Source organism: Anolis carolinensis, chromosome 4, assembly GCF_035594765.1.
Source record: "Anolis carolinensis isolate JA03-04 chromosome 4, rAnoCar3.1.pri, whole genome shotgun sequence".
NCBI classification, from domain to species: Eukaryota; Metazoa; Chordata; class Lepidosauria; order Squamata; family Dactyloidae; genus Anolis; species Anolis carolinensis.
In genome coordinates, this window is record NC_085844.1 from 212,873,642 (window position 1) to 212,887,421 (window position 13,780).

Genomic DNA, 13,780 nt, shown 5'->3' on the forward strand with positions numbered 1-13,780 from the left:
AAGTAATTTGTGCAGCTTTTAAAAAATGGGCATGGTCACCCAGGCACTACCTGAATCCAGAATTCAGAACAGATTGCTCCTGCTACCTCACTAATTGGCAGTTCTCTACTCCCACAATAATAAAATATATTGAAACCCTAGTTTCATGTGTATCTCAATTTTGTCCATCTCTCTCTCTCTCCCCCCCCCCCCCTCTCTCACACACACACTGGTTCTGTGCCTAATTTGAATAGCTTATAGCCAGCAACACTATACCGTGAAGGCTGAAAAGCAAAGCCCCACCAAAGAAAACCACAGAGATGCATTTCTTCTTTATTGGAATGAAGGAGATGTCACAGCTTCCGGTTGTTATAGTTCCCCTTTAAATTCATAAATGTAAGATTCACGTTTTAAAAAAGGAGGGGGATGGAGAGCTCCTAGAATATGAAATGGCACAATGAATATTACTAATAGTCATAAATAATGCCCTTGACAGGCTCTGGGCTTTGCCTGCTCTGCCCAGGAGTAGGCATTGCTTACAATGAAGATGAAGCCAACTAGGCCATTTGGACAAGGAAAGCGATGCTTATAAACCATTGGATTTGGCATGAAGACTGTGGGCCAGCCCAAACCTGATTAATTTCTAGATGGCAATGTCAGTGTTATCAATATTATTCATGTTCTTGTCTACTTTGCAGTAAAAATACTGGTTCCAGATTTGCAGGAATGTGGTCCTGAATTTTTTAATCCTGAAAGCATAAACAATAGGGTTCATGGCTGAGTTCCCATGTGTCAGAAATATAGCAATGTAGGTGAGGATGCTGGGGGTCTTGCATGAGGGGCAGAAGAAACTGACACAGTTACGGGTGTGCAGAGGCAGCCAGCTCACCGCAAACAAGAAGAGAACCAAGGCAAGGGACTTGGCGATATGCAGCTCCTTCCCATAATACTTGTCTGGGTCTGTTGAGCTGGATGCAACCTTTTTGTTGAGCTGCTTGCGGATGATCTTGAAGACCTCCACGTAGATGGCAAACATGAGGAGCAATGGAGGTAGCACCCAGACAAAGAAGTTGAAGTAGACCATGTACTCCATGCTGATGACGTTCTCAAACTGGCAGCTCACAGTGAACTCCGACTGGCTGTAGTTGTGAGCCTTCCGCATTTTGTTCAGGTTGTTCCAGCCAAACATAGGGGTCAGCCCTACGAGGAAGGAAACCAACCAACAGCAAGCAATAGCTGCCCCAGCACGTCTGGGTGTCACCACACTCTTGTAGCTGTGGAAAGAAGAAACATGACATACATCAAAGTCAAAGACATCACAGCGTTAGTAATATTACAATACTAATAAACACCCAAACCTCATGACAGGAAGGTAGCCCTGTCAATTCCTTCATCTACTTGCCAGTAGTAAGTCAGATGGTAGGAAGTATCATGCTGGAATTTACTAGGTAGCAATGTCATTACAATGACATATAGTGGAACCTCGACTTATGAGTGTCCCAATTTACGAGCAATCCAAAATACAATTTTCTTTTCAGACTTGCGAGTGGCAATCTGAGTTATGAGCCATGGCTGAAGGAGGAAAGTATGGTACTCTCATGAGAGGTGGTGCTAGTGAGAGAGTACCCATCAATTTTAAATGTATGGAGTGGACATCATCCCTACTAAAACAGCTCCACTAGCTGCCGATAAATTTCCAGTCCCAGTTCAAAGTGCAGATTATCACCTACAAAGCCCTAAATGGTTCAGATTCTACCTATCTTCATGACCACATCTTTGCCTATGAACCAGTGCGGACTCTCGCCTCTCCCTCCCATCACAGGCATGGTTGGTGGGACTGAGAGAGAGGGCCTTCTCGGTGGTGGCCCCCCGGCTCTGGAACTCCCTCCCCAAGTAAATTAGACTAGCCCCCACTCTGTCTGCCTTCCATAGGGATTTGAAAATGGTTAGTCCTTGTTAATGAATGTCCACCTCTATTTACCGATAAGGTTCTTCTCAGCACTTTAACCGAGTCCTGGTCTTATATTCTGCTTTTGCACAAGTCTATGCCCAGCCCTCTCTAATCGACCATGCCCTAGTCCTGATTCTGGTTGAGTTGTTTGTTTTACTTTTAATTACGTTTTTATACCCTGCTGTGTTTTTTAAATTATTTTAATTGGATTGTTTATATGTTACTATGATTTTAACTGTGTTTTAGTGTATTTCTGTATGTTCTGAGCTTGGTCCTGACTGTAAGCTGCCCCGAGTCCCTTTGGGGAGTTAGTTGGCAGGGTATAAAAATAAAGTTATTATTATTATCTTGTGCAGGGCCTGCTTGTGGGCAGCACAGCCTCCTCCTTCAGCTGTGGCCAGGCAACTCACCCTGGGCCCAGCGCAGGGCCTGTTTGTGGCCTTCCTTTGGTGAGGTGGCAGATGGAGAAGAGCTGCCCCAGGCCCCACAGGACTTCCTCCTCTGCCAGGTGCTGCAGGGAGGCCTCCAGCTTGGCTTTTGAAAGGTATCAGCCAGCGAGGCTTCTGATGGGGGAGGGAGGGGAGGAGGCTAAAATTGTTTTAATTCGTTTTGTAATCGAGCTCTTAAAGGAGAGAATTGGTGTGGTTTTGTGGGGGGCTGGAACACATACATTGAATTTCAGTGCATTTCAATGGGGCAAATTTGCTTTGACATATGAGCAACTTGAGTTACAAGCTTGGTCACAGAACCAATTAAGCTCGTATGTCAAGGTATCAAGGAGACCAAACATAAGAATTCCTTTTGGAATATAGAAGAAATAGATTTAAAGAAGAGAAAATATTCACGAAGAAGATGAATGGAAGCTAAACATTACCCTCCCCCCCCTTTTTTTCATTCTTTCACTCCCCCCCCCCCCGTCCCCCTCTTTCTCTTTCTTTTCCTACTTTACTATACAAAGTATTGTTCCCCCACTTTTACTGTATTGTTTTTTTTGAAAATTATAAATATATATATTTTTTTAAAGGAAGGAATTGGTGTGGTTTTGTGGGGGGCTGGAACACATAAATTGAATTTCAGCGCATTTCAATGGGGCAAATTTGCTTTGACATATGAGCAACTTGAGTTACGAGCTGGGTCACAGAAGCTCGTATGTCAAGCTATCACTGTATATGTAATTGTAGAAATGCGTTTTAATATGTGAATTTTGTAATGTTTATGATGACTGCGTGTTTTTAGCTATGTTGTAACCCACCTCGAGCCACGAGGAGAGGTGGGTAAGAAATAAATTGGTGTATTATTATTATTATTATTATTATTATTATTATTATTGCACAATAGTCTTGTTGGATTCAAGGTATACAGGAAATAGCACCAAGAAGGGGGAAAGCTCTAACATTCTTCTAACTTGCATGTGTGTGTGTATAAATTGAAGTTGCCTGTTAACTTATGACAACCCCACAAATTTAATAGGATTTTCTTAACCAAGGGCATTTCAGAAATGGGTTTTCTATGTTCTCCTTCTGAAATATAACTTCTAGCATCTGGTATTTATTGGCAGTCTCCCATCCAAGTACTAGCTAGGGCTGATCCTTCCTTAGCTTCCAAGATAGGATAGAATCCGGTACCTTTAGCATACTTAGTCCCCTTTTGAACTTATATGGGATAATTAAAATACTTTGGCATTGCCAGTGTTTGTGCCAGCATTCTTTTTGCCTGAGTGATGTTCATGAAAAATAAACATCACCACTATAAATGCTTGCCCTCCCAGTGTCTACACAGACCTTTTCTTATCCTAAGACATGTGTATAAATGCATTAGCACAGCATGGCATTTTCCAGCAAATGGTTGGTTACTATTTGTTTACAGCCAAGTCTCTCTCTTCTGCACCCCAGTAAGAACACAATGTGATTGTTTATCTTAATTTTTAATTGTTGTTTTTAAATAGTTTTAATAGAGGCCAAAAAGAGAGGTTTGGTCTAAATCCAAACAGTACAATATTATATAACCTAAAAACATCACTCACCCGCCTCTGATGCAAAGTGCCTGTCTGAGAATTGGCAGTCTTTGCATCAGGCAAGCTCATTTTGCCACAAACACAATCAGTCATGATTTAGTGCCTCACCATCTGACACTTTCCTGCATAGACATTACATTTTTAGCATGAAAAATTCTGCAAAGTAGTGGGTGGTAATGAAGTTTACATAGTTATAGAGCTGAAAATATTATGCATTTCTGATAATTGGGGAAATAGCAGGGATGGAAATGCGGAAATCAGTTTTCCTTCACCATACTAATGTCAGGATATCAACATGCAATGAGATGTTTGTTTCATCTTGGGGAAAGGGCATACACAGGAAACCAAAACACAAATAAATCTAACCTCCTATTGTCTTGATGCTAGCCTTATCTGAGTACAGTCAGCTGTTCACATTCACAGGGTTTAGGGGCACAGGACCCTGGTGAAATTGAAAAATTGCAAATAAAAAGGGGGCTTTTTGTTTTTACTCGAGGGACACCTCTTTAGGAATTTCTAAGTCCTCCAACTTGACTCAATGGTCAATGTCTGCTGGAAGCTGACCAGAGAATTGCACCAGAGAATCTAGAAATTGTTAGAAAGATGTTCTCTCAAGTGTTTTTGAGGAAGTTTACTGCAGAATTGCACTAAAGGACCTATAGATTCCAAGATTTCAATCAAATCAGTGAATAACACTATGTAACAATTTTTTTGTTCCTGGGTTATAAATGTCATTTCCTAATTAGTTTTCTCACAAAAACATGGAAAAGGTTTATTTAAATGCAAAAACTTTGTTTTTAACAGGGTATCCTGAAGCACATTTTGCTATAGTTTTTCAATGAATATCTCCTCGAGTCTCAACCAATTCAACATAGTTTGTGGCAGCCACAAAAAGGAAGTTTCTGGAGTACAACAGCTGCTTTCAAAGTAAGTACTCCACAATTAATCAGGAATAACAATTTCAAACCAGGAACAATTTTTTTTTCCAAATTTTGTTACATAGTGTAATCAAATCCACAAAAGTCAAACCCACAAATGTGGAGGGCCGACTGTTCAATCTCATGAGCAAGGATGGAGAAATGCTGTCTGAGGAATTCTGGGAACAACAGTCCAAAATATTAACACCCCTGAATTCTGAACAAGAAGTCTTTCTTGCTAATAACAATAGAGACAATTTCTAAACAAATCACATACTAGTTCTGCACAATTCAGCTTGTGCAATTCACACGCCAGCATACCACAAATATAGGTTGAGTAACTCTTATCAGAGGTGGTGAAGTGGGTTAAATCACTGAGCTGCTGAACTTGCTGACCAAAAGGTCAGCGGTTCAAATCCAGGGAGGGGTGAGCTCCCACTGTTAGCCCCAGCTTCTGCCAAACTAGCAGTTTGAAAACATGTAAATGTGAGAAGATCAATAGGTACTGCTCCGGCACAAAGGTAATGGCAATCCATGCAGTCATGACGGTCACATGACCTCGGAGGTGTCTATGGACAATGCTGGCTCTTCGGCTTAGAAAAGAAGATGAGCACCAACCCCCAGAGTCAGACACAACTATACTTAAAGTCAGGGGGAAATCTTTACCTTTACCTAACCTTTATTTGAAAAGCTTGTTTCCAGAAGGGGTTTTGGATTTCTTTTTATTATGGAATACCTGGATTTGCAAATACACACAGAATGAGGTATCTTGGAGATGGGAGACCTTTTACACGTAGCCTGAAAAATGTCGGCGAGGGACAAAGCCACACAAGATGCTAGAGGCTAGCATCTTGTGTCTAGCAGCTCGACACCTCAAGATAATATTTCACTTCTTTGCCCATTGTTCTGCTCAGAGATAGATGAAGCCTACAGAATTAAGTTTGTGTTGTGGTGCCATATAATTTTATCAGAAAATTGAATTCCCACAATGCAATACTCTGGCAAATCTAATGCCGCCATCACAGGGCGACAGGGAGCAATTACTTCATTCCTCTCTTCAATGTTGCTAATACAAGGGGTCCTCTAATTTATCTCACTGAGGCAAAGGATGACCTCACAGGGAAGCAGTCAGGGGACATTCTGCAAAAAAGGACTCTGGCACAGCAAAGCAATCAGCAAAACACGACAAAAAAGAAACAAAAAAGCCTCCATTCAGCGCTTTGTGGGAGATTAATCACCTCTAATGCTGGCAAATGAAAGGTGGGCCAAAGGAAATTTCATTTTCAAAAGTGCCAGGCTCAAAGCAGTGAACACCAGAGTGTGTTCTGTGCCTAGGAGAGGCATGTGTGTCCCATTTCACAAAGGAAAATCCCCTGCTGGAAGAACAATCAAAGGACAGACCTCTATGTTTTCCGCTCTGAGGGAATGGGCCACAAAGCAGGTAAACACATGGGCCACCTGGCCATAGTCTTCCCCACTATGGTCATCTATGCTGCATTTATGTTTTTAAAAGCAAGTATTAAATGAGAATCTAGACATAAATTAGCATGTTTTATATAAACTCTTGTGCGCACTCTCTCTCCCTTTTGGCAACATATAAGTTGATCCTTTTTTCTTTTCTTTTTTTTGGATGATGATGAATGTTTAAAGAACTCCAATCACTTTATGTGAACACAAAAAGAGCAAAAATTAGAGACAACCTAAGCATTCAGCGTCAAGATGATAAATGCAAATTCAGTTACTGATGCACGATACTTTAATTAGGTTTAATCTCTATAGTAAAGGGTGGTTAGAGAGTAGTACAACTGATAGATCTCTTCTTCTCATCTGTTTCAATACATTATTATTTGCAGGGTAGGGTTTTTTTTAATTGCATGAATTTTCTCAAATTTGAAAGCAACAATGTTGTAATTAGCATATAATCTTATGACTAGACATTGTTGAGAGCTCTATTTTCCACGAATTGATTGAATAAAAGGTTCTGGATTGTGTGGTAGTCTCATGAGATCTAAATCCATTACTATCAGGGCTGCTAATAGGACAGAGGTGGCTTTGGTGGATGACCTCTGTTGGGAATTAGGCAGGGGGAGTATGTCCCTGTTGGGTCTGGTAGACCTTCTGGCAGCTTTTGATACTATTGACCACAGTATCCTTGAGGGATGTCCTATTTCAAGGCATCCTCTGTTTAAAGTAATTTGGTTCAAATCCAGTTTAAAGATTAATAACCATTAAGAAGGAAGAAAAAGTAAACGAGTAAGCATGCCTTCAGGGAAGCAATAAATAAGGAATGCTTTACAACACATGTGTCACCTCAAGGGCCATGGGCTGAATTGGCCCTCCATCTCATTTTATATGGCTCTCCAGATGCTAGACTACCACTCCTGTATTCCTCACCATTAAACATCATGTCTAGAGCTGATAGGAGTTGTGATACAGTAACATCTGGAAAGCTGCTGTTTGTTCTGTGTACTTAAGACAGTGGAGTTTGAATTTGGATACAAGGGTTGTGGATCTGATTCCTGATTTTAAAATGGTTTTTTAAACCTCAGAGCCACAAGTGCTTTTGGGTTGCAACTCCCATTATCCCCAGTCTGAGATTTCAAAAGGCATGGGAGTTGTTGTTCAATAGCATCTGGTGACCCAAACTGGGTAAAAGCTAAAGACCACTATGTTGAAAAATTATAGTTGAACCTCTGTATCCACCGATTCTCCATCCATGGATTCATTCATGTGGCCCTCGATGGAAATGAGTTCGACACCTCAGGTTTACAAAATATAGAGGCTTGCATAGTGTAGAATTAGATGCTAAAGCAGGGATGGACAATTACAGTTGTTTACCACTGCACCATCTCTTATCAGGTTGATGTTCAGACAAAATTTGGTCAGAAGTCATTCTTGATTACAACTTTAGGGACTTCCATAGCACTTTAGGCACTTTGGTGGAAGCTGGGGTGGTGTTTGAGCTGATCTATCACTCCTGGAGGCTTACAGGAGTAGAAGTTGTTCTTATGGGTAGTGACAGGTGAAGGATTTTTTATCAGAAATAATTTGGGGAGTTGAGGGAAATCACGGGATTGTGGATGCCATAAATTGTTACAGTCACATGCAGTTATCAAGCTGACATTCACCCTTTACACCAGATACTCATGTCCTGATACCCATATGGTATCAGTGTATATCCAGGATCAATTTAAAATGTGGTATGGCCTTTGGCCCCTAAGACATTTGAATTTAGGTTACTTAAAGTTTGCTGGTGGTTTCCATAGTTAGAAGTATGATAGATCCCACTTTCGGTTTTAGCACAGATTTCAATGGAGATATGCAAAGGTACTGAACCTTAGTCCACGGAATGTGTTCAGCACCCTGGATAGCTCCTTCAGTATCAGTTACTCACACTGATACCAGCATGCCCACACTTTGAGATCAATATTGCAAGTCTTATTGGTATGGTTGACTCTCAAAACAACTAAACTGGCAATTCCAAAGGGCAAAGTCTTCCTGGTAGTGGTTCTCCTTCTTCCAGTTGAAACCCACTGTTACAGAACTACCTCACCATCCATGGAGGGCTTTACAAAGTGTCGTGGGATATATGAAGTTATCTGATTTTCATTATGCAATTCACTGCTACAACTACTTCACTTTATGGTTTCAGGTTTCTTGGAAAGCACATTTAAAATGTGTTGTCGAAGGCTTTCATGGCCGGAATCACAGGTTTGTTGTGTGTGTGTTTTTGGGCTGTATGGCCATGTTCCAGAAGTATTCTCTCCTGATGTTTCACCCACATCTATGGCAGGCATCCTCAGAGGTTGTGAGGTACCTCACAACCTCTGAGGATGCCTGCCATAGATGTGGGTGAAATGTCAGGAGAGAATATTTCTGGAACATGGCCATACAGCCCGAAAAACACACAACAACTCCGTATTTAAAATCTTTTAAAAGTTAATCGTATATGAGAAGAAAAGAGGACTGTTTAAAATTGTTTGAAATGATGGTGGAAAGACATGATCTGTTTATGACAGTGTACCAAAAAGGATAACTTATCAAAAAACAAAGGACTGTCAGGTGGAGACGCTCTTAAAACAGAAGAGCTTTCCTACACCAGACAGAACAGCAAACAGCAAAAGCTGTCCACAATGCCGCCCAACATCAAGTGCACTCAAGCCTATTGCTTACTGTGCTCAGCTGGGGTGAATGTGCCTTTATGTCACATCAACATCTGAAAAAATGAGGCACCTGTTTCTCCTTTTATACTGATTATCCCAGTCAGAAAGATATGCCACCAAGAAAATGTCATGTGCCACAGACAGCCTGGCTGCAAATGTGCATCATCACATTTGTTTTCTTAAATGTAGAGCATTTTTTAAAAAAAACAATGAGAAGGAAGAATTGCCTTTTATTCTATACTTGGAGTAGAGCAGAAGGGGATACATGCTGCCCTATAAAAGTTATGTGTGTAACAGCTTCCTTCTCAGGGATCCTCAGGAGGTGTCTCAAGATGGTATAATTGTTCATTGTCTGATTCCAAGGATGCAGTCAGATGCTTCTCCAGTTTCTCCTGGTTAGCTATTGAATTGCCATGGAGGAGGGCTATCATAATAAACTAATGCATCTGGGTAGGGAGCCTGGGTAGGGAGAAAGAGAATACTAATCTCCACAACAACCAGAAAAAAATGAACATAAGCCACTATATGTTGGATATATACTTGCATATATTATTGACAGGATGCCAGTCGAAAGTTAAGTAGAATCTCCTTACTTTTTAAACTGTGTAACAGATGCACACATCCTTTGGCAATGGAAGCAGCAGACTGAACAAACCTAAGGGAGAAATCTGCTACAGAGACATTGTTGCATCCAATGCCCCGATAACTCTCAACAGATACAGTGGAAGTTGGGGAACCCTCATCTTCCTTCCTCTTCCTCTGGTTTGTAAATATATTCCCTTCTTTTGAAGCTCAAAGAACAGGAAATGCTTCGTACAGTTTGAATCCTGCTCAAGATTGGAGAACAGATTAATGATAGGCTGGTATATCAAGGGAATCTAACACTTGCAAAGCCATTCTGATCCATTTCTGGAATTGCTCACCTGGAGGCCTATGGCTGGCAGAAACGCCACTGGCAGAAAATGAGTTTTTTTCTGTTATGGGTAATAATAGGTACCAAAATGTTCTCCACAGCAAAATTCAGTAAATAAAAAACCAATATAAGTATTATTGCCTGCAGCATTTTACAGATGAAAACCAGGCCATATGAGGTGAAGTAATATCAGAGAATGCTCAAGACAGCAAAAGTTGTTAATTGCGATTTTTCACTTTCCTAGAGGTTTTGTGCCCCTAACTCCAGCCAATATGGAGGGATGATTGCATGCTGTCATAATTATTTAGAGCAAAAATGAGGAACCCAGTAATTAGTTTAAAATGAGTTTTTAAAAATAAAATTTACTCTCTAAAAGAAGCTTCACTGTGCACACATGCACACACACATAGAGTTGGAAGAGACTACAGGGCCACTCAGTTCAACCCCCTGCCATGCAGGACTACACAATCAAAGAGGCCCTTACAGATGGCCATCCAACCTCTGCTTAAAAAGTTCCAGAGAAGGAGATTCCACCAGAATAAGAATAAGAGGAGGAGGAGGATGAAGGGGGGGAGGAGGAGGAGAGGCCCTTACAAGTCTACAGGAATTGAAGCAAAAGCAACTTTGAGGGCCGCACACATGCACACATGCCAGTGCACATATGCCAGTGCCGGCCCAACATAGCGGCCAATGTAAGTGCCCGCTTGTGGTGCATTGTTCCCGGGGCGCTGTTGAGCCCCCCCCCCCCCCACAGAGGTGGCAGTGGCGGCGGGGACCATCAGCTCCCTCCTCACGAGAAGAGCTAGGCCTCAGTCTGAGGCCTAGCTGTTCTCGCGAGGAGGGAGCCGATGGTCCCCGCCGCCGCCACTGCTACCGCCGCCGAAAGTATGTGCGGGGCCTTGGGGGGGGGGGCACAATTTCGGGGGGGTGCAGCCACTAGGTTCGCCTACAAGGCGAAAGTACCTAGGGCCACCTCTGACACATGCTTAAATGACGGTTTGCCTTCTGTATTTGCAACACACAACTTCTCCCTCCACTCCACCTTGGGTCCCTCATCCACTGGGGGCTGATTTGCTGCCTAGCACTATTAATGGAACATAAGCTTTTATACAGTGACGGCTATTTTCCCAGTTGCAACAAAATCCAAAATATTTATAGATATCAGATAATATTAGTATTTAGAAGTATCTCCTGGATATTTAACCATATTCAGAGCAGCCAAACACAAAGCTTAAATCAAAATCCAAAGCAAAGCAAAACAATTATTTGTCTCCCATTTTGGAGATTACCTCATGATGTTATGTTAGAAAACATAAAGCTGGACTTGTATCACCCACAGAAATAATTTCACCTTTGGAAGTGCAAAATGGTTGCCATGGCATTTTGGAAGATCGGATACTTGCATGAGGTGTGCTTTTGCTAAACAAGGAGGCTGCTTCTTTATGACAATTGCATCCCCAACCTTTTGAAGTTGCTGCAAGACAGTGTTACCTGACTGAATTCATCCAAGAGTTGCCTCCCTTCTGGTATCAAGCTCTTAGTAGAAATATAAAATCTTTTATGATGTAGCTTCTCTCTCCCCCCCCCCCCTCTTTCTAATTTTTGCTCCGAGCTTTACAAAATAAAATAATTAGTTCTAATTATGCGTTACATAACTGAGCTTTTGCCACAACTAAGTGTCATGTTAAAAAAGGAAATAGTTAAATTGTTCATTAGTTTTTATTACATTTTCTTGTTTTCTTCCTTTTAGGAGATAAGAAAATAGACAAGAAAATAGCATACAGCATGAAAAATTCTCCCCCTTTGCCTACAAATGCCACTAAATGCTATAGACAGGAGGGCAAGAGGAACCACACGTATGACATTAGCTTAGCAAGGGGCTAGGGATAACAAACGGGGTCTCTGACATTAGGCAGATGAGTTTTAGAGTTTTTGTTATCATTGTGTCCAATTGTTAGCAGTTGTCCAGTGGTGTAATAGTGGCATGTTGGACATTTTTTGTAATGGCTTTGAAGTTTGAGGTTGCAAAGTATGAAGGCTAAGAAGGAACTGAAAACATTAATTTTCTCTGTTACTAATCTGCTTGTTTAAGTCTCATTGGTATTGGGAAGAAGGTCATACTTGTCCACATTGATTTTCTTTGCTTGTTGCTACACTTTTAAACTCTTGGGATCCATGTTCCATTGGTCTGACCTGGGGGTTCAGCAACAAAAGTCACTTGATTGCCAGATGAAAAATGAGTCTGGGTGGAATTTGTTTGGGGATCCAATTCTAGTAATGGTTGAGAGGAGATGGGAACACTATTAGTGAAGGGCTGGAATGTTTCTTATGTAGCTAAATATCATCTTCTGCACCATTTAAAGCTTATAGTACGACACTAATGTATGTTAGTGTTCTGCACCAAAACAAACCTTAGAAAGTTCTGGAAAGAGATATGAATCCCAGAATGATTCCTTATTCCACAATAGATGGTAACCAGAATGTTGTAGTGGTTTGAATATGGAGTATGCATCTGGAGATGAAGTTACAATTCTCAGCTCAGCCTTGGAGACCTACTGGGTGACCTTAAGTCAGAAATTACTTGAAGGTGCATAACAACAACAAAGCTACAAGTTCCTTGTTATTCAGCAAAACCAACCTTTGACTGTGTGGATCATAATAAATTGTGGCAAGTTCTTGGTGGTATGAGAATACCAAGTCACCTTGTCTGTCTCCTGAGGAATCTGTGTAATGACCAAGTAGCAACAGTAAGAACAGACCAAAGAACAACAGAATGGTTCAAAATTGGGAAAGGAGTATGGCTGGCCTGTATACTCTCACCATACCTATTCAACTTGTATTCAGAACATATCACAACGTGTGGGGCTTGATGAATCCACAGCAGGAGTTAAAATTGCTGAAAGAAACATTAACCTTAGATATGCAGATGATACCATTTTGATGCCTGAAAGCGAACAGGAGCTGAGGAGCCTTATAACCAAGGTGAAAGAAGAAAGTGTAAAAGCTGGGTTGCAGTTAAACATCAAGAAAACCATGATTATGGCAACCAGACTGATTGAAAACTGGCAAATAGAGGGAGAAAACATGAAGGCAGTGTCAGACTTTGTATTTCTAGGCACAAAGGTTTTTGCAGACGCAGACTTCAGCCAGGAAATCAGAAGACATTTACTTCTTGGGAGGAGAGCAATGACCAACCTCGATAAAATAGGGAAGAGTAGAGACATAACTGGCAATTAAGGTCCGCATAGTTAAAGCAATGGTATTCCCCGTAGTAACCTATGGATGCGAGAGCTGGACCATAAGGAAGGCTGAGTGAAGGAAGATAGACGCTTTTGAACTGTGGTCTTGGAGGAAAATTTTGAGAGTGCCTTGGACCACAATAATAATAATAATAACTTTATTTTTATACCCCGTCCCATCTCCCCAAAGGGACTCGGGGTGGCTTACATGAGGCCAGGCCCGATAAAACAAACAAATAACAGTAACAAAGCAATAAAACAATTATCCCAGTAAAAAACATCAACATCAATAAAAACAATCATTAAAATCAACACGCAGGATACAGTGTTAAAAACAGGAGACTAATTTGTAGATCCCAGGCGAAATGCAGAGTGTTACGAAATGGGGAAAGGAAATCTCAAGTTGAATGGACAATAAAGTGCGGTATAAAATGGCAAGACAACAACAATGGGACTATTATGGAATGGACAGATAGATCAATCCAGCAACAACTACACATCGAATGCCTTTTGAAAGAGCCAGGTTTTTAAGCTCCTACGGAAGGAGAGGAGGGTAGGGGCCTGCCTGATCTCTCTAGGAAGAGAGTTCCAAAGTTGGGGGGCC

The 13,780-nt window shown here is 41.3% G+C and overlaps 1 protein-coding gene across 3 annotated transcripts in view; it reads right to left on the reverse strand.

Annotated features, from left to right (window-relative positions):
• Positions 1 to 300: 300 nt before the first annotated feature.
• LOC100567853 (adenosine receptor A1) overlaps positions 301 to 13,780 on the reverse strand; it is an 86,549-nt gene continuing 73,069 nt past the window's right edge. For all 3 annotated transcript variants that reach the window (XM_003220579.3, XM_062978739.1, XM_062978738.1), the window contains one exon: positions 301 to 1,253. In XM_003220579.3, coding sequence (XP_003220627.2) covers positions 623 to 1,253 — 631 coding nt within the window. In that variant the 3' untranslated portion in view covers positions 301 to 622. The remainder of the gene's footprint in view (positions 1,254 to 13,780) is intronic.